This window comes from Larus michahellis, chromosome 2 (genome assembly GCF_964199755.1).
Source record: "Larus michahellis chromosome 2, bLarMic1.1, whole genome shotgun sequence".
NCBI lineage: Eukaryota > Metazoa > Chordata > Aves > Charadriiformes > Laridae > Larus > Larus michahellis.
The window spans coordinates 23456828-23482004 of record NC_133897.1 but is presented as its reverse complement, the minus strand read 5'-3'; the positions used below and the strand labels follow the sequence as shown (position 1 = coordinate 23482004).

General features: G+C 40.8%; 1 protein-coding gene across 1 annotated transcript in view; it reads right to left on the bottom strand.

The window, feature by feature from the left end:
- Positions 1-25177, bottom strand: part of CUBN (cubilin) — a 150593-nt gene that overhangs the window by 82058 nt on the left and 43358 nt on the right. The window contains exons 26-28 of the mRNA XM_074573520.1: positions 23010-23197; positions 9813-9972; positions 550-731 (exon numbers count right to left, since the gene is read on the bottom strand). Coding sequence (XP_074429621.1) covers positions 550-731; positions 9813-9972; positions 23010-23197 — 530 coding nt within the window. The remainder of the gene's footprint in view (positions 1-549; positions 732-9812; positions 9973-23009; positions 23198-25177) is intronic.

Genomic DNA, 25177 nt, shown 5'->3' with positions numbered 1-25177 from the left:
CTTAGAGAGGTCCCTTTTCTCTCTGTTCTATCACTCTAAGCTGTCTAGGACACTGCTTCTGCTTTTACACTTTTTTCTGAGTACAAAGATTCTTCATAGTTTTCAGCACCCAGGGTTATAAACCTACCCACTTCATTGGAAGGTCCTACACAAGGTCTCACCTTAGTTATCCCCTCAGTGATCCATTACATTCCTTTACATTAGGAAATTTTATCTCCATGGTGCAGTACCCTACACTTAGTTCTTTGTAAAAGATGGACTTCTTAAGACTGAATTTTTCAAAGTAGTTTTGATTCTTGTTAGGAAGTGTACAGTGCCTAGCGTTTTTATTGATTAAGGTATACAGACACTAAAGGCATAAAAGCAAAAAAATAATAACAGCATTGTGGCTTCTGTGACAACATCTGTGGAACGTAACTGTAATCACAGCAGAAATGGGAAACTGTAGTAGAATTGTTTGTTCTGCTCCTGCAGTTCTTGGGATTATCTGCTCCAAACAGAAAAACATGGAACTTGTGTATTTTTCAGAAGTAAATCTAATGGTCTTACCTCCAAAACATCGAAGTTGCAGTTTGGGTGATATTCAATGTCGAATTCCTGAATGGTGAGTTGAATGCTGCTACCAGGTGCTGTCTGAATGTACCAGATGCATTCCCTATTGCTTGGGTATCTGTTGGGGTATCCAGGGCTGTGAAATGAACCAGAAGGGCCAGAGAGTTCTCCTCCACAACCTGACAACACAGCAAAGCAGCCCATCAGTGAGGGGCTCCGGAAAAACTCACCAACAGCTCTGCAACGAGGACGGCATTAGGACCCATTTCATGCACAAATGCATATACTGGGCTTGAGGGTCTGCTGTATCACAGGGAAACGAGATCTAGTGGGGAAGAGAAACTCAGGAATGGCAAGCTGGACCTGCTGACATTGCCCGTGCAGTACACACTTCACCTCTGTTTTGGCATGTTTCTCACTGTATCTCTGCATCTGCTTTGACAGCTGAAGAAACTGAGACACAAAGCAAAAAAAGTGACATTTTTTGTATTGGCCTCTAACTTTAAACAGTTCTAGAAAGCTCAATCGGATCCATCCTCAGCTGTAACTAACCTCAACTAATACACAAACTAAGTTAACATGGGGAGGGCTTCCTATTGTTGGGGAGGGCTTCCTATTGTTGCAAAAATACCATTTCCCACTGCTTTAGAAATCATAAAATTAAAGACAATGCAATTTCTCTCAGCCCACCGATCATGATTATAAGCTGCCAAGTCACAGTGGATAAATAGGCTTTCTGACATTTGGTGAGTTTAATGTTCTTTTTTATTGAATTGTAGCTGTGCAATTGTAAGACATGCCATGTTTGAAAAGTTACGTATTTTCTTTTCAGATAAGAAATTATTGTCTTAACCTCACTCCCCATGCCCCTTGGGTGATTAAGTTCTTGCATATTATGAGCTAGATTTAAACAAAAAAAAAAAGAAGATGCAAAACAATGGATGAAACGCAGGCCCTGATTTGACAGCACAAAGCAGCTGAAGACCGAAAACTGTGATTTTATCATTGCTTTATGGAGATTGTGTCAACTGCTGCACTCGCCTCCTTTTGTTGAGTTCCCTGGAGGATGCTCTCCCTGACCCAGTTCCCAGGTGCAGGTGTCAGCAGGGTGGGAAGGCACAAACACCCTAACTTTTAGTTATAAGCAATATTGTATAACATATAAGAAATAAACTGCCCCTCTGACCTGCTCAACTAATCCACACAGATGTGTAAAACTCCCCTGATCTCTATTAAGTCTATGCATAATTTGCAACTTAAACAAGGTATCTTTGGCCATTGCTCTGCTTAGCGTTTGGGTTTTTTTCTTCAGGAAGCTATAAATCAAGATCTTCAATTAAATGCAAATACTTTCCTCAACACCTTCTGTGACAAACTTGTGGTTACTGAAGGGTGGCTGCTAAGCCCCAGAAGCATTTGCCATCATCTCTGCCGTGATGTCTTTCAGCTTCTCATTGAAAATTTGAGTTTGGCTTTGCCACAGTTGGTTCTAGACTTCTAGGACTGCAAAATACAAGTCTATGAGAGGAAAGAGCAGCAGGTCTGAAAGGGAGCAAAGCAATAAGAAGCTACTTTAAACTAAAAAAGAACCATCTAAATCCAGATGTGAGGAAGATTCCAGCCACGCCAGCAATGTAACACGGATCTCTGTTGGTCCATCACCCAGTACTCACTGGAAAACCACCTTTTAAACACAAGAATTCCCACTATTGTACAATAGTTATCTATAACCCAGGGAAGCCTTTACATAGCAGAGGTTGACCTCAGAGGTGAATCGGCAAGGGCTTAGTTCTCCCTTTTTCCCCACCTTGCTGCACAAGATGCTCCGTAACCCTGAGGTGGTTTGCCCTGCAGCCACAAAGCTACATTGTCAGCTACCAGATGTCTCAATCAAGGAGTGAAAGATACTTTTAAGTGTATTTGAAACCAATCCTGCCTTCAGTCCCTCTGGAGAGACAAACAGAAAAAGGTAGTGCACTTACTTCCTGCCAGCACTGGTGGGTAGATGTTAAGCCCCTGAAACTTTGATATCCGTGAACATTTGAGCAGAGAGACAGAGAGGAAGAAAGCTTCAGTGTAACCCACCACCCCATTTTTATTTCCCGGTGCCATCAGAAGACAGACTAATTTTCCTCCAAAGAAACCAGGTCGTTGGGTTTTTAAAACTGGAGAAAAAAAAGGCGTCAGCAGGGGGGAAGCCTTACAGCTGAATTTGCTGGGTGAGTTACTCTCTTTCTTTTCCCTCCGCAGCAGGAATGACACGGCCGCTGAGGACAGACTTCAGGAGGGGAAAGCCGCCTCGCCAGCTTGGGAAACAGAAAAGATTTCTCAACAAACAGACTTGATGGCTCGGCTCCTGAGGGGGTGGGAAGGGGAGACAGGGGAGTTTCAGCAGGCGAGAACAAAGCCAATTGCTATTTATCTCAGCCTGAAGAAAGCTGGGAACATTTTAAAACTAAACAGGCAGTTATGACTCAGCTTCTCCTAGTACGAGTTTCCTGATAGCCACAAAGACATGTTTTTTATTTAAACCCGAAATGGCTCAGATGAGTGGAAAGCTTGTATGCTGCGTTTTACGGCACAGACCTTTCTCTCTACGCAGCCCTTGCAGGTAGCATTGAGATTATTCATGCTCCCTCTCCACAATAGTTTATATTTTCTCTGAGCTCAATCGATATTCTCTGGATGAGGTGTGTGAAGCACAGGAATAAGAACATCAAACTGTTGTCAGTGTGCCATTTCTTTTCTTCCAACTACAAATGTTCCCAGAAAAGGCTTTTTCTTAAGATAGAAGTGATTCTTCTTAAGTGCTCCAGTAAAATGGAGGTAAAGTTCAGATCTCTGTGATTCATTTCTTATAAGGGATGTGCTGAACTCATGTTGCCAATCATCTATTAATTGTTTCCAAACAGACAGGAAATTTCTTCAGTTTATGCCTAACTATTCACTGACTAATAGCTGAAAAAAAGGACTTACTGATCTTTGCGAATATGTGAACTTCACACCTGAACTATGTTGACCGACCTGCATATGCAAGCAGAAACCTCCATATCAGAGCAGAAACATAATCTCTGAACTCTCTGGCCAACTGGCAGAAAGTCTATATATTACCTTTCTGCTCTTATATGGATGAAGTAAGAATCGGTTCTGTTGTGCTTTTTTTTTTTTTTGAAAATATAGATGCTAGATGATTTTAACAAAATATTTACAGAAATACTTAAGAGATTAAAACAAATGTTCCTGCCTTTAAACTCACTTGCTACATCTATAGAACACTAAACTGAGGAAAACTCAAATAATGATAGAAAAACTTTTTGAAATGCTTACAAACATTCTATGTGAAAAATTTGCCCAGCCTTCCAAATTAAAAAAAAATGAAAATAAAAATGTCCAGGAATACTGTTTCAAAATGAGAAGCAAACTTTGATTCACCAACTTTGCAGCTTATATTATGGTTCCTGGGACGTTATGGGTCCTTACTATTTACAAACTTTTTGTCTTGGATATTTTAAAAAGGTGAATTTAGAATTTGATCCCTCATTTATTCAGTGCCTCCCCCATTTTCATTAGCCACAAAATTTTTGTAGTATTATCCCTTTCTTTGAGTGGATGTAGATGTAGATGCAGATGCAGATGCATATTTATTTATATACGTATATGTATATACGTGAATATATGTATGGATTTTGCATTTAAAAGGAAAAAAAAAAGGACAAATGTTAGTGCTGTTCTTTTGAAGCATGCATTTGTGTGTACTGTATCCTCTTCCTATTTTTTGAGCAAGCTAAGAAGTACACTTTGATATAACCGGGAAAGTAATTTCCATAGAAAAGTAGCCTGTCTACTTTATTAAGATATTGAAATAGGAAAAGTTTAAATGATGATGTAATCATCTCAGCTAATTAACCTTATTCCATCTCTGGCATCACCATTAAATGAATACAAACCTTCTTCCAATGTTTACATTTGTCTGCAAACATCAGATTAGAGTTTGCTTCTATTCAACCAAATGGAATTCGTGCTGTTTATGGCAACAAAGTAAAAAAGATTTGGTCTTCAGAGGTAAATAAAAAAGCGGAAGCAGAACCTATAAATTGCTGCATGACATCAGCTCTCACTGAAATAATAGTGAATAATCTGAAACCATTCTCTTCCTAGTGAAACATCTTTAAACCTTTTTCTCAGCACAGAAATATATGATCTCGGTCTATGTGTACAGATATACAGACAGCTGCACTGTGGAGAAGTTTCTTGCAGCTGAACTGCATACAGCATATGCTCAGTTTGCGCAGACCTCCTTGCAATCATTTTGGAAATTTCATCCCAGCAGTTAAACTGAGGAAAAAAAAAAGGAAGGGGAGATACTCTTTCAGGAGTGTAAAGGTCCTGGAATTCCCTTGAAAAATGCTTAAAACAACTACCTAACCTGGTGTTAGTTGCTAGGAAATCAGACAACAAATAGAAAGCTCAGGGAACATGTATTTGGTGTCTTTGCTTTTCTCTGGCTAAAATCTAAGTAGTCATTGAAGATTGTGCAAGGGATGATTTATAGATGTCTTTCCATATTACTGCCTGTCTGGTTAGCAGATGGTGTTCATTAACCAAAGAAGAATCCCTATTCTCATAAATAATTATAGCTGAATAGAGAAGTAGTAATCTGCAGAAACCTCTATTATTTGCAAGGTTTTCAGATTTATCCATGGGTATGTTTTAGCCACATGCTAGAAAAATCCCTTCCATAAAGTTTAAAGTGAACTGGCACTGTTCCTGTAAAATCACAGTTAGGGAAATTACAGGATTCAGAGTTGTTCCCTTTGCTGTGCTCGTGGTGAAATATTTCAGTAAACATTAACTGTCTAGCTTCAAGGAGCATGTAGTATGAACATTTGCCTGTACTACACTAATACTTGCATGAAGTATAACTCGGATTTGATTCTGAAATCTTTTGCTGTCTTGAGTAGGTTCAGTTCATAGAATATCATCCAATGGAGCCAGTGAGATAATTTCTGCGATGAGGGTTTATGCAAGAGAGTAAAAATTGAATTATAAACTGCTTTTTCTTTTTCTTTTTCCTTCTTCTTAACAATTTGTTAATCAATTCGGTACCTTTGATTATGATTGTTTTATCAGTCTCCTGAATTCTCGCATTTTCTTCAACATGTTCCTATTTGAAATCAGTAAGACGGATAATAAATAAAGATAAACTACTGGGAGCCAGAGACATAAGGGCAAATTTAGGCATTAAAACAGGAGCTGAATCCTTCAAGATACTGAATGGCCACAGTTCCCATATCAGCTGCCAGTGTTCAATGTTAAAAAAAAATCCATTTTCTAGCTCTCAGACATTGACTGAACTGTTCAACAACAAGCATTTTAAGAAAATTTTGGCCCTTATTCTTGTAGATTACTTTGGGGGCTGAGGAGAGGTCCAGCTTGCTGAAGAAACAGAAACAAATTCATCCTTAGCTCTCCCAGAGAACATATCTATATTTTTAGCAGCCAGACTGCAATACAAAAAGCCAGCTCTGAACATGGTAGCACCCACAACCCAAACAAACTGCTCAGGACTTCAAAAGATCAGACCTTGTGCATCTTTAGACTAAATGTGATAGAAAGACACTGAAAAGGAATAGTCATTTTTGAAAACTGAACAAATGGCAATTTGTCAAAGGCTGCACAAGAAATCAACAACAGAGCTATGATTCAGGCTTAGGAAATCTGGGCCTCAGCTCCCTCATTGACCTGCAATGCAATATTCTCTCCAGCAATCCTAACGGATGCCTGGGAAATGTCTGCCTTGAACGGCTTCTGCATTTTAATCTAATCTCTGTTTCTGTTATGCTTCCCTGAAGAACTAACAAACTATTTCACATTTTACCTGACACATATACTGAAAAACTCAGTCTGTAGTTATTGTATGCCTTTTAATAGTTTTCATCTTCTGAAAACACAGACCCAGCGTAATGAAAATTTATCTTCTCATGAACCAAGTGGGCTTTCTCCACATCCTGTCCATCAGTCATGGTTTCTTAGGGAAACCCAACAGAAAGAAGATGATGGTGAAGGAAAAGAGCAATACAATACTTTGGGGCTACATAATTCTTTTCTCAACAGTGTTCTTTGCTTCTTTTTTAAAGGGGGAATTATTGTGTCACAGAAAACGGAACACCAGGTGCAAATTTTGACTATGCTAAGAGCCATTTGAATTTATAAGCTCTACTGACAATCAAGCAGCCTAATGAGTAAGCTTCCAATGAAATGCAGATATACATATAAAGCAGTCAGCTCCTACATGCAGATTGCTTAATAAGGTAAGTGACGAGTCTAGGAAATATGTGTCTTCTCAGATAGTGGCAGTTGTCGCTGGTGTAATTTTGCACTGAGAGACCTTTGCCCTTTTGGCCTCCTGTTTTATTCTTTTTTAAGGAAAGCAATTCAATTGGCATGCCATCTTTGCAACATCCAGACGGTTACCAAGAGTTTGTTCTTTCTCAAAGGGCCAATATATGCCCCAAAATGTATTTGCCTGTATTAAGTTTCCTAATAAAGAGCAGAAGTGGAATGAGCACCTTGCAGATTCAAGCTTTCCTCTTGATCAGTAAGCCTCCTGAGGCCTCGGCTTCAGAAGAAAACAGTGATTTCGCAAAATCAATTCTAAATCCAGCCTCATCAATGAAAGCCCCTTAAATGAACAGTGTTATTTCAGAACTAAAACCACTTTTAAATTGAATTATTTGCACTTCAGCTTTCCATCCAAGTTAAAATTATATAGGACACTTTTAAGCATAAATAACAGCATTCTTCTAAGATCAGTTACTAATTCTGTCTTCGGAAAAGCCTAAAGACTGGGTTTCCTTCAGCAACACAGCTCAGCAACTCGGCAACTGAAAAGCAGTGGCTCAGCAACTGGAAAGATCAGATGAAATGTTTCAAATCAAAACACTTAAAATTTGTGTTGTGTGTGGCAGCAGTGGCTCCTCATGCCAGTTATCAACGAGGCAAGCTTTTGGCTTTTTGCGATCACCTCATAACCGTAAGCAAAGCTGCTGGAAAGCGTGTCTGAAATGAACTGTATCAGGCACGTGGTGGCAAATATAAGTGCTGATCTCTTTTATCACCAAAGCATGTGAATGTCCTTGATATATATCTCATAGATGCTTCACAACTGCCAGTTAAGGAGCACATGGACAGCCTGAGAAATAGTTCACAGCCACTTGAACTCTAGAGCACACATTTGTCACTTGAGCAGAAGTAAAAGCTCTTATCTCAGCAATATATATAGCCTTGTTATTTTCTCATCAGGTGAGATGTTACTAGATCCAGGTTTAGATTCTCTTAGGGATTTGCCCTCAGAGAAGAAGGAACCTTGAATGCTTTACTCTGAAATACCCAACTCAAAGCTGCATCTCCTGATGAGTTCCCCTAGGCTAAGGGACTTTCTCCACAGAGATTTTTTTTGTGTATTTGGAAGATTTTCAGAAGGGAGAAGTAAACATAGCACCCCGACCACAGGAACATATCTAATTTTATCCAGCCTAGGGCAATGGTATATACCCAGACAATGTAGCCACCAAGGGTAAGAGGAATACCCATATTTGTGCGTCACACCAATTGAGAAAAAACGGAAGTGCCTGCAATGAACAAAAAGAAGATTACTGTGGGCAGCTCTGAAGGGACTTGCACTCATATTACAGGCTGTCAGGAGTAGCAGCTGTGATGTTCTGAGCCAGCAATGGCATTCCTTAGGAACCAGCCCTATCTGAACCCACAGATCCTGCTCTGCTTCTCAGACACAGGCCCACATTAGCAGTCTCGGCCCTGTACAGTGTTAGGCTGCAGTTTAGTGTCCAGACACTAACAGTGGGGCGGTGCTGGCAGACACAGAAGTTTGGGGCAGTGCTGGCTGACACAGAAGTTTGCGTCAGTGCAAAAAGGAGTGCAGGGGGATGGGAGAGGGCTGGAGAGTCCGGGAAATGCTCTGGGGGGAGACGTGGAGGGAAAGCGCAAGAGAGCTTACCACGCAGGCAGATTCTGGAAAGCTTTGAGAGCTTTAGAAAAGCAAGTTAACCCAGCACCATGGCTACTGTATGGAGCTGATGTCATCTGGTTGTACATAAAAGCCTCCACTTTTTCTTCTTTTGTGCAGTCCCAGAATGACATCACCTCGAAGCACAAGAACGTACCTTTGTGCTGCAGCTCTTCCCCTGCTGGCTTCTGCCACACATCTCACTCCTCCCGCATATGTCCCTCCTTTGCCCAGAAATGCTCCTTGACCTCCGCTGAATGAAAAACACCACTGTCTAGTCGATGAGAGCCCTTCGGGAGCCCGCAAAAGCCATCAGTCTGGGGCAGTGCAGAGGAGCTCCTATTCAAACAATGTATAGCATGCCATACACCTCAGCAACCCATGGTGGGGCCTCTGCGGCCGACTTCAGCTGCTTTACAATGCTGTCAAAGCTGAATGGTGTGAACTGATTAGACAAGCAGGACAACTGTGGCGATTTAATTATTTTCAAGGTTGGACCCTCTTTGATGGGATGTACAATGGCACACAATTTAATCTTATTACAGTCCAATATTGCAGCTAAATAAGCAGAGTGAAAAAGTTGCATTTGTAGCCTCACTTATGAAGAAACTACAAACGTAGTTTGCAGTTGTACAGTCATTAACAGATTTATTTATAATTGGCATGTATGCTTGCCTATTTAACGAGGCCTGTGACAGTCTTCGTGACATGCAAGAACAAGAGAAAAAACACCCAAAGCACATCCTGGCCAATGTTACTTCATGCAGAGAAGGGGGGCGGGGGGCAGCTGGAAGTGAATGCACAACCCAACAAAACAAGCACCACTAAAGAAAACTAGGGAGAAGCCTGCACAGAAAACACAAGTCTATAGGAATGGGGCAAACTGAGGGCTGAGTGTTTCCCGTTAGAAAGCCACCTACGATTCCCCTAATAGCAAATATCTCCTGGTCAGTACAGAAATTCATCAGATGCCCCCCATCTCCATGCCTGCTCCTGCAAATGAAAGTATATTTCACAACAGCTCTCAGTCTCTGATGAAATGATCTTCAAAGGTGTGCATGTGCAGAAACATCCACTGGGAAAGTATTTGAAGAATTATGTCGAAATGCAACTTTTTTAGATCTGTAATGGGTTATTTCTACCTAGCTGACATAGAGTGGCATAAGCTGGGATGCCATTACACATACAGGGAAGAAGGAAACATACCTTCCCAGAGGAAACCTGGTTAACTTACCATTAACATGCCACAGCATCTGGAACCCCCTTCTAGTGTTCAGTCCATCAGAATAAAACACCACATGAAGGCTGGTCCCGGTAGTGCTCCCTGCCAGCGGAAGAGACTGTCCACAGAAAGTGCCTATCAGGTTGGATTGCACACCAGGCCCATCATAGAGCTGAAATGAAACAAAAAATATCCCAGTGAGTAAAAAGCAGCTCCCCAATTCTTAAATGTTTTGTGAAGGATGTCAAAGAAAAAGCAGTGAGACTTCTCACATGGGCCACCTTTGCACAGCAATACGCATTCTGGCGAGTGTGGAAAGATTTGGATGAAATAATGAGCAAGTATAACTGCAATATGTTCTTTAAACCTGGCTGCACACTGTGTACAGGAGGAAGGTTTTGCTGTTTCTGTTTTGGTGTGTGTTGGTGGTTGCTGAGGAAGAAGATAAAGGGCAAATGGCAATGAAATGAAAGAAAAAAAGGATGTCATGGTTCTGATTTGACCGTGCATCTTAGCTGATCAGTGCCTTCAAACCCCTTGGTGACAAGTCTGTTTACATCTTCATTTCTTTAAGACTGCATTCAGGTGATTTCAGGACTAACTGAGCTTGTGATGGAGAAAACCAAGCAGTCAGCATCACGAGGGCCTCCCAGAGTAGTGAGGACAAGTTGAAAACTAAAAGCAAAGTAAAAACTCAAAAAACACAAGGCAAACTTCACATTTGCTTGTTTATTGTTTCATGATCTTATGCTAGTCTCCTGCTTTGGAGAAGTGGACTGAGTCATGCTTTCTGAACTTTTGTACTTAGAAGCACTTTATGTTTGATCTCCTCGTATTCTATGTGTCATATTCTACGTGATGGTATTTTGACAGTCTGTAGTTGGCAGATGTAGCCAGACTGAAAATCTTTCTGTTCCCCAAATAAAGGTGAGAAATCCTCCGACTCACTCTTAAAACATCATCACTCTAAAAAAATAATAAAAAACAAAAAAACAAACAAACAACCCACAAATAAAATGCTAAGGAAATATTTGTGTATTTAAATCTTGAAGTCTGTAGTTAGTCATATACTCACATTTAAAACAAAAAAAAATATATTTTGATAGGGTGATAGTGAATGCTTAGACATTTTAAGCCTCTTTACATTATTTGTCTCCAAACAGGTTTAAAGAGTCTTTCAAGTCCTATTTTTGTGATTTTTTTCAAATACATTAAATCACACTGAATATGCATCTATGTTGCTCACCAAATATCCCAATGCTCAATGTCAGTTTTCAGGGGTGAGGTGAATAATTTTTGCAAAATCAGTAAAAATTAGACATTTTAGCTAAATTGCCTTTGACTTATGATATCAGATTGCCAGTTGTTGTCAAGTCAGGAGTTGCCTTATTATTTCTACTTTTGTTACTATGATTCTTAAAGTTTAGAAAAACAGCAACCCTTGTGCTTTTTTATCACTTTGCCACAGTTCATCTGATCTTCTGTCTCACAGAGCACATCTTCCTAACACAACCCAGCAAATTACTGGCACAGAAACCATGTCTGAACATTCTCATTGTGAATTTTTGGCATGCCTCCTTTCAGAATCTCAACAAAAACTTTTCTCTGTTCTGAAGCCATCACCGTGAAGTTCACTCCATGCAAAGAATCAAATCTATGATCTCTAGAAAAACAGCCAAGGTTTATTTATCTTTGCTCTCCATTCAAATCTCTTTTCCAAATATCTCTTATTCTACTAAGAATTCTCCTACACTCAATATCCATAGTATGAAAGTATGATATTACAGTAAATATTGATTAAGCATCCTAGCTACTAATTTTTGCACACATTTTCTAGCAGACGCACATATGGGAATGAGTAATTAAACCCTCAGCTTTTCTGTTCAAGATGTTGGTCTTGCAGAACCTTCAGAAATCTCACTGTTGATTTAAGACATAGTTGGGGCCAAGAAATCTACTCAAATGGTTTCAAATCCTCAAGCACACAGTCTAGTTTGCATGTCTTTTTTTAATTAAAAAAAAAAAAAAGGATGTAGTTCAGCCAGAGTTAGGGGAAAGTTGCAGGAATAATTCTATGGTAATATTCCATGGCCTATTTTATGGCTGGTGACAATGAATCTTTTTGGTTTCAATCTTCTAATGCAATGAAAGGCTCAGAGCATGAGAAGTGTATTGGAACTTGAGAACTATCACTCCATTTGGTATGATTTCTCTAGGTGAGATCAGAAAAGCTTGAAAGTTTCTAATTGCAGACCCATTGCTACTAATTCTTGCAAAGCCTTGATCAGATGCGGTTGATAATACACATGAAATTGTCGTAAAGATTAGATGTTAGAAGTTGAACATCCATCTGTATTCTTTCCAAATGCAAAACTTGAAGGACCGCCTGACAGACAGATGGGATGTCCCATGCCCAGCATTACAGTTATGACCCTCCTCCAAGCCAGGCTGAGAGCTTTTCACATTCTTTTATGGCTTAAGTTCAGCAAAATGAAATCAAGTCAGATCCAATTAGATTTTTTAATAGTACTACTTCCTTTGACAGCTTTGTGGTATATACTACTCATATTTCTGTGGCTTCAAGCCATGGAAATCTTACACCAGAAAAAATATGAATGGCAAATAATGAATCAATGTGGAGATCATGAATCTGTGCTCTGAACAGAAACAAAAACTATATTAAGATATATATTCAACGATCAGCCATTAGCTTTAGTAGTTACAAGTGAAAAACCATTCTAATGAACCACAGACTAGGTCATACCCAGAAACTTTCAAATCCAAACAAAAAAAAACAACCTTCATGAGTCTCCTGCAACTTTGATTCATTAAGGGAGTGTTATTTTTATTTAAGACAGCAAATGTCACATTTCTATGTAATTTCCTCTGAAAACAGTTCGTCAGTTTTTCAAGACACAAAGAATGGTTACTATGGCAATCCCTTCATGCCGCGCTGCCCCGTGGGTCTTGGTTCACAGTGGAGTTTTGCAGGAAATTCGAGTGCCTGGCCAGCTGTAACTCATTGAGAGAGGCAGAACCGCGACTGCTAGAATTTCAAGCTGTCTTTCACTTCTAAATGAAGGGAACAGCTGTGTGTTTTCACAGGGCATTTTGAACTTCTCAAACCACATTTTGCTCTCACACAAATACAGGCAAGTGAAACTGAAGCTGAACGCAGATCTCATGAGCCACAATTTCTCTTCTGATCTCTGAGATAGTATTTCTCATTTAAGGGCCTGCTTTGTCAGCTGTGCTATCCTAAACTGATGCACATCAAGGGAAGGTTCTTCCCTGGGCTATATGAAGCAAGGTACTCCGGTGGTCTGTGCAAGACAATTTAATTTTGGGGCAGTTTATTAGCCACTCTGGTACCACACTTACTCTAGGAACTGGGGATTGGGCTTCCTCACAGCTCCTCATTGGGAAGAAAGTGCTTCCTCCTTTTCTGTGTAGATATTTGGTTTGCAATTTATTTATTTGTTCAGACCTTTTAGCCTCCATCAGAATATCTAAGGGCTTCGTAATGATTTTGGCAGACAATCCAACAGGCAAAATATGCAAACAGCTGCATCACATGTTCAGATCCTTAGCCCCCCCCCCCTTTAACCAAAGCAATTACCCAGCAGCACCCAGAGTGCTCCATTTCATCAGCCTGCACCCCGGCACCGGGCCCAGGGCATGTGGTATGTCCAGGCGAGTTATTAGGCATGAGCTCAGTAACTGTTAGGAGAAACTCCTTATCAGGCTGCCTAGGAGCAAGCGTATAGGCTGACACAAAAGTAGGAAGGGGAGGTACTAGCTCTCTAAGTGGTGAATCAAGCTGTGGGACTGCCCTGCAGCAAAGTGGCAACTGAAAAGTATCTGCTGGACATTGGAGTGGGGCCGGGACAGCAGGGCTAGCCAAGGCTGCAGGAAGGGCTTGGCTTAGGCAACTCTCCCAGAGGAGACACCGTGGTCATCGGTATTACATTTTGGCTTTTCTGACTCTCCAGCCTGGAAATATATCACTGACACCAGTAATGACGCTCTGGAGGCCCCAGTTGTTCACCTCTCTTTGGAGGAGCAAAGCAAAGCAGCATGACCTGTGTCACAGAGAAGCTCATTGCCAGAACTGGAGCAAGGGCTCAAGGATGGAGCTGACTGGAAAATGGAGTTTCTGCTGCATGGAAAGAAACAAAGATCTCAAAGAAATGGGAGGAAAGAAACTTTGAACGTGTTCTGTTTGGGTGTACTCGTAGCAGGGACATTTTTCTAGCCGAATGCCTCATCAAGTTTATTCCTTCTTGCAAAGTGAGATGGGCAGGAGCTTCCAGGCAGGTAGTGGGACTCCATCTGTTCGGTTTTTCTGGCAGAAAACTGATCTTTTTTTTTGGGCAAAATTTCAATTTTCTCTTGGAGAACTTTATTTCTGTTTTTTCATCAGGAAAGGCATGTTTTTTCATCAGGAAAATCATTATAAAGGAAACCCCCCAGCCTAATCTGCTCTGGAAAAAAGCTGCTCACGTACTAGTTAGGCACAACACATCGTCTCAATCCAGAGATGATGGAGTCTTCAAAGACAAACTGTCAGTTTCATATGAGGGGAAAATGCATCCTATGAATACTGACAGTTCTCATTCTGTTGTACTGTAAATAATTCTATTATCAGATGTCATTAATTCATTAAAAATTATGACTAATTATATCAATAATTGTCTCAATTTGAGTCCTGAAACAAATTGTTTGCAGCCTGAAAGCCTTTTCACAGGGACCAGCAGCAACAGCCCTGGGCTGTACTTGCAGAATTCAGCAAAGGAGGTTGTGCCGTGGACCAGACCAGCATAACTGCGAGTGCCCCACCCATTGCCAGAGCCTCTGGGACATCCTCGAAGAGCTATCCTGACACAGAGAAGTATCCCTTTCCTCTCAGAAGTGGGAAACCTGACGGGATTGTTTGGACTGATCTAAACACTAGAGGCAGTCATTAGAGGTATCTGAGCAGCTCTTCCTGAGCAGGTCATTTTTTGAAAAGGAAATTCTGATGACATCGCAACAAATATGTTACCAGAAAACAAAATGAAGCAAAACCCAGACAATATAATCATAATCCAAGCAACAGAATGATCTCCAAAGTGAGATCACCATTAATTGTTAAAGCAAGAATTAACTCAAATAAAAATAATCCATTTCCAAGCAACACATTTCTTTCTAGAAGAACTAGAGTGCAAGTCTAGGAATGTGCAGGTCTGTCAGCCAGAGAAAAAAACAAACAAACTAAAGCTCCAGGATGTGGCACATGGCGCTAGCTTAGCACCACAGTGACATAGTTCATAGAAACAAAGGCAGCTTAAGACTTTGACTGATTTACTGTGTGGAGCCTTATTATTTCTGCACAAACAGGAGGACAAAATAAGGTTATGTCTGTGCTTGCACGATGAGAAGTGTTTGCAACTGCCACTAGAAAAAAGCCCTTCTGAAGAACTCATTCTAAATAATGTTCTAATATGATTATTTAAATATGTTTATGCCCTAGATGACCTTTGATAAAAAACCTTGCTCTGACCACCACAGGCAACTTTCTTGTCTCCGCACAATGACATGCATTCACTAATTAACCATTTTATTCCACAGTACAATGGAGTTTGACATTGCGCATCACTACACATATAGGCATGCTGATTAATCTCGCTGGGATTTATCTAACATATGGAAATATATAAATGTCTATTTTTTTAATAGTAAGAGTTGTACCTGAGTCTATATTTTGTCTTGTAGACTGAGTCTCAAATACTCAGAGCCCTTTGAAAGTTTCGAGCAAAGTTAAATTCCACGTTGGACTGCAGTGATATTTTTTCAAAAGAATTTTTGATCTCGTACATTACATTACCACTTACTAATTTCTCAAAGAAACAAGGATTTCTAAGTACAGGCAAATCTGCTCATCCCAAACCACGACACTAGGAAAGGTTTATTTCTGCAAATGATATAAAAATAATATATTTTTTTTAGCAAAGCTCTGGATTTATTATAAGAATGGAAGAAATGCAGGGTGTATCTTTGGATGAAATTTTAAAATTGTCTTAGACATCAGAGTAGGAAACAACTGCTCTTTAAGAAAGGAATGCCTGGTGACATCCACTTAGTTGGTCAGCCCCAAGACCTGCACTCAAAACCTTATGTGTTCAGCATGATATTTTACATCCCCAAGCCTGTACTAGGAAAACAGCCGCGCTGTCTGGATAGAGAAAGTCTCAGCCCACCTGCAACAGGGCAGCCCTGCGTACTAGATGGAGGAGGCTGAACTGAAAGCAAGGTAGTCCACTGCGGGAACGCGTTTGAAAAGCCTGCCTTTCTGCTAACCACTCGGGGTGCTTTGACCTCAAATCATGGCTCCATTGCCCAAGGCAAACCGAGGCTGCCCCAGTGTCCTGTTCCTGACCGGGTGCCTCTCCCTGAGGTACAGGCAGAGGTTTGCTGTCATGGCCAGCATCCAAAGGGGACCCTGAAGTGTCTCTCTTGTCTTTGCTGACCAAGGGGCTGCTTGGGGATCCACACCCTTGTGGCAGTGGGATCACACATGCCTGGTCACAAGGCTGTGGCTATTTTGGTAGACTGCCTGCTTTCCTCAGTGCGTCAGAAATTGGGGCAGTTCCTCTGCAGCGAGAATCCACGCATGGTGGAGGGAGCAGGACTGCTTTTGAGCTTGGGACAATAATATTTCCAACGTTACTCTTCAGCAGAATGCTGCTACTGTGGGAAAAGCTCCTTACAAAGAGACAGGGCTGTGCCTAGGGACACAGCAATCGGAGAGGGGGATGGAGAAGGGGTGCCTGCTCTGAAAAGCCCAGGCTTCTCTGAGCAGTTCGCAGTGCTGCTGGCTGGCATGCAGGGCTGAGTGCTGCTCCTCACGTGCTTTGCCAGCCCAGATGAACCAAACTGCCAGTGTAAGCAACATCACACTGACACCGTCAGGGGCCAGGATCCTCTCTGGGAATCCCCACACTTGAGAAAATTTGCATCATGAATAACTATGGCAATGGAGGAGGGCTGCAGCTTGGTCTCGGCAAATGAAGACGGGACAAAAGGGAAATATTCCTGCTGCTTAAGCTTTCAGGAAAGCAAAACCGCCTGCTTATGGAAACAATGGGGAGGGGAGGGACAAGACCTTTCTCAAAGTCTGGCGTGGTTTTCTCTGAGTCATCTGGGGGTTCCCCTTTGATAAGGGGAAGCTTTGACCAATTCAGATGGGGTTTCTCCAGCCACCATGTAATTTTGTATTGAGACGCTTGTGCTGAGTGGGATAAGCCACTTCATTGCATATACAGTCTCACCGATGCTGGGCAGGCTTTCCAGCAAAATTTGGAATACAGAAGAAGAACAGAGGAGAGAAGAATCCATCTGCAACTAGATGACTCCCAAATGCCCTTTCCTCAACAAGGGGCATGCACACTACCACCGTATGGTATTATTTCACAGTCACTTCATTGTACAGTGCTTTTTCCTGGAGGTACAGGCAAAGTCACATTGCTCTGAGCTGTCAGGGTGTGGAAAACGTTGAGTCCATGAAGGTCTAAGTCATTTTGTGAGTCTAAGAGCAGAGTCTGTGTTGGCTTCACTCGTGCTTCTTGTCATCCGAGATTTCTGTGGGCACCATGCAACCCTTTCATGGAATCATGGAATTTTCAGAGTTGGAAGGGACCTCTAGAGATCATCATTTAGCTGTCTTGAGGGGTGTGAGTTTTTATGTGCATTTGTAAGTCTGCTTCTAAGTAACTTTTCGAACAGCAAAGCCAAAGTGTACTTCAATTCTGGCAACATAGGCAATTGGGAAAACAAAACTCTGAGCCCTGAGCCATTCTTGTCTAGGGTGGGCGCTTTTTGGCCCGACACTCTTCCTTCTGAGTATCCAGATCTCTCATTGAAAATCTGTGCAAAGTCTAATATTTCCTTGTGTACCAATGGTGAGGCCTGCCACAGAAACCCAAGCAGAATCGTCGCTTTTATCCTTACAGTCTTACACTGAAGGACTTCTTGTGGAGGCCCATAAACCCCTGAAGGAATTCAGGGATGGGCTGGCGTGCTGCCAGCTTGCATGGTAATACGTTAATGGATACCAGTGCAGTCTGGCCAGCAGGCTGTAATGTGATGTCTGTGTGCAGAACCTGGATGGGAATATTTAATATATCATCTTCTACCCCAGGGTGATGTACTACCGGGGACATTTTGTAAATCAATGCATGGTCATAAACAAAGCCATTCTCTGTGCTTGAAGAATTCCTGCTGCACTTTAAAAAGACATACTTATAAATAATTGTAATAATATTAATCTCCTAATATGTTTTAAGCGTATTTACTAATTACAAGTACAGAAGAGAGTAAAATTAGAAACAGGGTAAGCTTTTTTTTTTCTCCTATGATACACTAATAAAAAAAGAGGATGACCAGCTGAGCACAAGCAACAATTATCTAATGCAGTATTCCCAGATGGAGAAAAAGGATATTATGGCACATCCCTGGAATGCTACTGTGGTTTAAAAAAGAAAAAAAAGGGGACATATCCTGTTACCACCAGAAGGACATGAAACAGTTCTCAGGAGCAGATGCCATATTATTTACTGTACTCATTTGATATTATCCACATATAAGGGTGCAATGGTATTTTAACCACCTAATTGCCTAATTGCTGAAAGAGTCTGGACTGCTTAAGTACACTGCCATTAAGCAAGCAAGGAAGTGCTTTATTCCAAAGACGAACTCTGTCCTGCCCTGCAGCAGAAGGAAGGATATTGTTGTTATCAGGCAGTCATTTGTCCCCATAAGATGTTCTTTTGCATGAATCCAGTGATAATTCCATCCTTGCTGATGTGCTGCACAGACCAAAGGGGTGAGACTCAGAGAGCTCTGAAACTTATCTTGCTGCAGGACACAATTTTACTATCTGCTTATCTGGCTGGTGGCATCTTGCAAAAGGCTGGGCAAAGTCTTCCCTGTTCTTATTAAAAGCAGATGCTAAACAGACTGGTCTTCAAGGGATGGTTTTCCTTTCTCAGCAGAAGAAAATAGAGGGATATTGTCACTGAAGGACAGAAAGATTAGTGGTTTTCAAATAATATTTTTCTTGGATAAGAAAGGAGTAAATATCAGTCCTACTACAAGACTCTGATCTTCAGGGCAATAACACGACATACTCCTTATAAAATAGCTTTGCCTCTGTGGAGATTATGTTCTGTCATACTAAATAAGAAGGTAATTCATCAATAAAGATGGGGAGTTAAATATATGCTTGTTCAGCTAATAATCTGGTGAATGTAGAGGAAGGAATGACATTTCTATGTCATTGTCTGCAATATCTCACTGGCTACAGCCTGATGACTCCTCTTGAAAGACTAATGTTAGGTTATTAAGCCAAGCCACAGCACGCAATATAATTTAAAGACCATCCAATCTAATTACAGCTAGTGCAGCATCACTAGAAAAAGTTTGTTATTTGGTATGCCTATCATTGCCACTTCTGTACACATTGCTTCTTTATCAGAAGCAATTAATCTCATATTCTTGAAATTTCACTGTAAAACCCCTTCCAAAATGTCACACATCCTGTGAGCATTACCAGCAATGAGCCAACATCCCCTGACAGGCCATGAAACACTGCACACTGCTCATGTGTTGAGAAAGTGCTCATATGAGATTTGTGCTACAGACTGACATCATAAAGAACTGCAGTTTTGCCTCCCTCCCACACTGCCCCTTCTCAATTTCTGGCACTGATGCACAGGGGCAGAAAATTGCCACCAAGTTAGAGGAACAAGGCTTTTTCCTTCCTACTTGACACAGGTAGAAATAGTTGTATGTGCTGAAGTGGTGGATCTACAGGCCCTGCCCAGGCCAGACCGAGTCAGAATCACTCAAGGCTCCCTGCGGAGAGGGAATGCTGCTCACCATGAGTAACACCAGCCAGCTGCTGCAAACGGCGGTCTGGGTCACAAGAAGCATCCCATGATCAAAGGAGAAAAGGAAATAGGTAACGCAATACATGGCTGACTTATTGTACAGCTGTGACTGCATTTCAGTCTGGGACAGCCGCGCACTGTACTTGCACTTACTTGTATTCTTTGGACATCTGACTGTCTTTTTCCTTGTTCCATTTTTGACACAGTTATTTGCCCTAAGTGGTGATAATATCTTTAGTAACTGAAAACCACTAGGAATACCTGTACGTAGAAACTTTTGGTTTTGTCATTATTCCATGTATTTAATTTCTGACTCATAATGTGGACTAAGCCAGGGAGCAAATAGCAAGTTAATATATTCTGTGTATATCAGACTGAATTAATCACAAGGCAAAATATTCTTCTTGTGTAGTATATGTGGGTTTGGCTCAGAAGCGTAAGTCATACTTAAATACAAAGCTGAAGAACAGGCCCTTTTCCAGTATGGAGACTGGGACCAAAATGACAGTCTCCAGTGGGCCAGGTCCAGCAGTACTCAGGAACGCAGCCTTCCCAGTCAAGCTGTCCCCACCCCAAAAAGCACCGTGATTTTCTTCTTCAGAATTCAGAAAGATTTCCAAAAAATCAGAGCTCTGGTTTGAGACATTTGCAATGTCATAAAAGCATGTCCACATGTTTCTCTCACTGACTTTTAAAAGCACCTCTGCTATGTTTTGGGTTGGTTTTTTTGTTTGTTTGTTTTTTTGCAACTGCCATTTCTTGATTGTACTCTGCTCAGGCAGGTCAGCTCTCTACCATAACACCTCTGCAACATTTAAGCTTGTCATTCTCCACCACATATCACTTTCCCATACTCCCTCTACCACCACAACTGTGATCATCATCTCATCCAACCTAACAGCAGCAAATATTGTCACCAAGCCTGCCATCTGCTATGAGCCACAGAGCACCAGGCTGCTACTGTTTGGGCTGCCACAGAGCTAAGACGACAAGTAGGGTGTTGCTACCTGCTGCAACGTTCCGAGGTGGGAGACCTGCTGACATCAAATCTAAAAGGAGATGGGAAAAAAAGCACTTGATCAGCACCAGTGGCCAGTCCGGTTTGCGAGTGCAGCTACATGGAAACTGTCTGAGCAGCAGTTTCCCATTTCCTCCAAGAAAATGGTGAAGGGCTCTGGCACATGGTCCACACACCATAGTGAATAGGATTATACCTCTGTTTTCCCAGTGTTATACTCAGCCAGGGTATCAGAGCTTTCCCCTTTTACGCCTCTTCACAATAAAAGAATCTCAAAACTAGCATATGGCACAGAAAAGTAATTTATCTTAGCAGAACAGCTATGAGTCGGGGGGTTTTTTGTTAAACTGTTTTCCAATTTGCAGTGGCGTCAGACTCCACATGGATTTCAGACAGAGAAGTCCCAAATATCCGCAGTCTGCTTAGAAAGTGAACTGCACACTTGTTCCAGATTATTCCCCCTTTCCCCTACACCACAGAGCACTCACAGCCTTGCCAACATGCTCCCCTTTCGCAAGACACAGGGTGGGAGCAAACACTATTCAGTTGCCTAGCTGGTTCAACCTTGTTCTCTTTTTTTACACTATGGCACATATTTGTGCAGCATGCAACAACCAAATGAGAACATCTTTTCCAAGTGGTATTTCTTAATGGCATTTAGAGAAAGATTTATAAGTAATGTCACATGAACTGCAAATTATAGCCTCCTTAATACATTTCCACGATTCTGTTTTTCCCTTGCATTTTCCTCTTTATACCTCCTTCAGTAGATATTTTCTTTGATTGGAAGCACTGAAAAATTGTTAAAAAAAAGAGTGCAAGTACTCTTCTGCTCCCTGTCTCCTCACTCCCTCTGATATGTTTTATTTCTGTTAAGTGCTTTGGATCAGGTCCTTGCCTCTGGCTCTGTTCCTCCAGCTTTGACTTACGTCTAGAATAGCGTCTTCTGGCAAGTCTTCTCACTGGCTGGCTACTGTGTGCAGGGCTCCTGCTTTTCATGGATCAAGGGCTTAAGCATCTTGAGACTAGCACTGGCCTCTCCACTTGGCTCCAATGTTTCCTTTTCAACCTCCTCACAAAATGAACCAGGGTTTAATAGCTAGTTCTCAATACAGTGCTCCCTTGTTTATTTTCTTCACATGTCTATTCTTTCTTTCCATGCCTGGCCACAAAGAGAAGAAAGCTGGAAGAACACTACTTTTGTCAATTTATTACCAATTTTGAGCTGTGAAAGCTGGCATAGTAAGGAGGTAGAGGGAGCAAGGGAGGACATCTAGGGGGAACAGATTAGCCCATCACCAGGCCTGTTGCTGGACCTTCTGAAAGACCCCAGTGTAAGTAAGTATTCCCAAAAATGTGGGCACTATTCCTTATCTCTCTCCTTTGCTGCAAGTAGTCTTCCCTAACACTTCTCTAAATTTCAGTTCCTCTTGTGCAAAACCAAAGTGGAGCACAGAGGCTATGTGCTGGCATTCTGTACAAGGGTGAAATCTGAAGGATGGCTTAGTTCAGTAAAACAGCAAAATTGGAGGCAGGAGATTATAATCCTCAGTATAGCAGTAATCATGACTATACTTTACTTCCCACAGTACAAGGTACAAAACTGAAAGGAAATATCTATTCAGTTGTCCTAGAAATTTTATGAAAATAAAGGGTACTTGGCTTTAGATTGACTGGATGGTTTTATTTGGCTAACAATTTCTCATTTTGTTTCTGGGTAAATTCAGTTTCTTTCAGTCCTTTAAAGAAGCAGATTAATTATGAAAAGGAAAATATAAACAGGAGACACAGCAGCTCTCCCTTTAAAAGTGTAGAAATAACAACATTTTAAAGTTTTTGAACATTCCCCACTCCTTCTCAGATAAAAACAGAAGGAATACAATTGGGCTCATTGTCTTTTTGCAACCAATTTACTAATCTCAGGATTTCTTCTTCTTTACATGAAGCTGGAATGATGACATCTCACTTCACCTATAAAAGCCAGGGCATCTAATCTAAGGTGGTGGCTCCACTCTCTGTAGGAAATCTAGGCACCTGCAAAGTGATTCATCCTCCCTGTTGCAGACATTGTCTTAAGGTGGGATGAAGTGCTCTCTGTCAACGATTCGCACCCTACTGATCGCAGAGGAAATAGGGACAAAACATGAGTTTTAACAGCTAAATTTAGATAAGATAAATTCCCCCTTGGTCTTCTGCACCCTTATTGTGTTTCCTTATTGGGCAAGACCTGATTTTTCTTGTTTCTAGAATCTGGGTACATACGTTCAAGAAGTCACGGTCACAGTCAGATCCATCTTCTATATCAAAGGCTGTGAAGCTATAGTTCAGCGTGTTCCCCTTTGTAGTTTGGATGGTCCAGTTGCAGTGCTCATTTAATGGGTAATTATTTGGATAATTTAAACTTTCCAATATGCCATGGCTACGATTAACAGTCAGTACTTCGTGGCAAACTGAAAAAGAGTGGTAATAAATTATATTTGTGCAGTGCTTATTAATCCAGTATTTCAAAAAATACTAATTGAAGTTACTGATAGCATAACAAGGTGAGACATATTTGTATTTCACAGATTAAAGAAATCGTGCGAAAGAGAATTGTGACCTATTGGAGAACATAGTGCATATGCTGCAAACAGAATCCAGACTTTCCAAACTTGAATCCTTCAGCTCTATTATGTCCTTCTTCTCTGATACTTGCCGACTCATCAGTATAGGTAGTACATATATATTTTTTGGCAGTTTTCTTTAATTCTAAATACATGGTTATTCCTGAAACACGTTTTCTTCTCTTTTTTTTTAAACTAATAACAGAATTTTGCCCTGTCATTTAAAACAATTTGGGGAGGGTGCTCAACAAAGGTTGACTAATGGATTAAAGGGCTTTATTTCAGCAAACTGGAAAAAAAAAATTAATAATCCCTGGCTAAAACAACAAATGGAAAGTACACTACACTATTGGATTTTCTAGCTCCAGGAACTTGAAGTGACCATGAAATTCATTATATTCTTTAAAAAGGAGCCATGATTTTCCTTTTGAGTCATCCAGTAAAATCCTAGCATATGGAATAATGAGAGCTTTCCTTGAAGTGCAGCGAAAATTAAAAAGAAATTAAACTAGACTGAGAGTGAAATTACAATAATGGCATTAAGTCAGTGAGTCTCATTTTCCTATATCCAACTTTCACTAAAGATAGAGATGTGGGCAATCTCTTGGGGATTGCCCAGTCTGCTCTGGATTGGGAGCAGACCAGTGCAATGCACAGAGAAGAAATGGGCAGAAGGCAGGGAGCAGAACAGGCTGTTTGCTTTATACAGCAAATCTGCAGTGTTTGAAGAGCAGAAATAGCTGAGATTCACTTGCAAAACTCTTCTATTGTCTGTCACTACATATAATACAGCTACCTCCTGCAAATTTTTTTGATTCTTTGCGAATGATTTACAGAGGTCTGTGTTTTTAGGACTTCAAAATGCTCAGGATGCAGCTGAAGGTCAGGGTCGGGTGGAGTGGAGCTTGCCTGCAAAGCTACACTGAAGCATACAACTGTTTGAAAGGACAGGATGAAGAGCACAAAATGGATTTTGAAGAATGCAAGATGGGTAAAAGCTGCTACCCCCTGCCATCAGGATTTTATTAGAAACATATCAGACAGAAAGGTGCCTTTGAATGTTAATTCGATACCATGTTTTCCTTTGCAATGTTTCCAATTCATCATTACATTTCTTTCATGTACACATAAATGCATCTGGCATCTAAGCATCCTTATTTTATACCACTGCTTCCTAAATAATTTTAGCTTTTGGGCAAGCCATTGAAAGCTTTCTCTGATGCATCTTCAGGAATTAATTATGAATGTAAAATGTAGATCACATTATCTGATGGCTCAGGTTCTATATCTGAGTGCTTTGAAAGTGCTCTTTCTGTTTAATTAATGAAACAAGGGGAACCCTCTTCTGATATATCGTCTTGACTTTGCAGTCTGAAAAGTACACAGTAGCTGAATCTGTGATATCTTTAAGGATAATTATTCTTCTTTTCTAATTATTGTGTGCACCATGTGTGGATGAATAGCTTTGTTTTTTCATAATCCATTTATTATTGTTGAAACCAAGGACAACTTAATGTCTATAAACCTACAGCAACCTCTATGACTTGGGCATGTCACATTTAAGGTACACAAAGATGCTTGGAAATCATCTTGTATGTGGTGAAATTCTGAATCTTGTAATGTGCATTTAACCATGTATGCTGGAGTGTATAAGGAGAAAAATAAACACCAGAATGATATCCAAGGTTATGACTGGGAACAAAATAGTTTGTCATGTATCTTTTTGGATTTTTCTCCAAGTGTTATTATTCTGGTATTTCTGGGGTAGAACTATTTTACAAAAACAAGGTTTGAAAGAAATTTGTGACCCTTACCATAAGATATAAA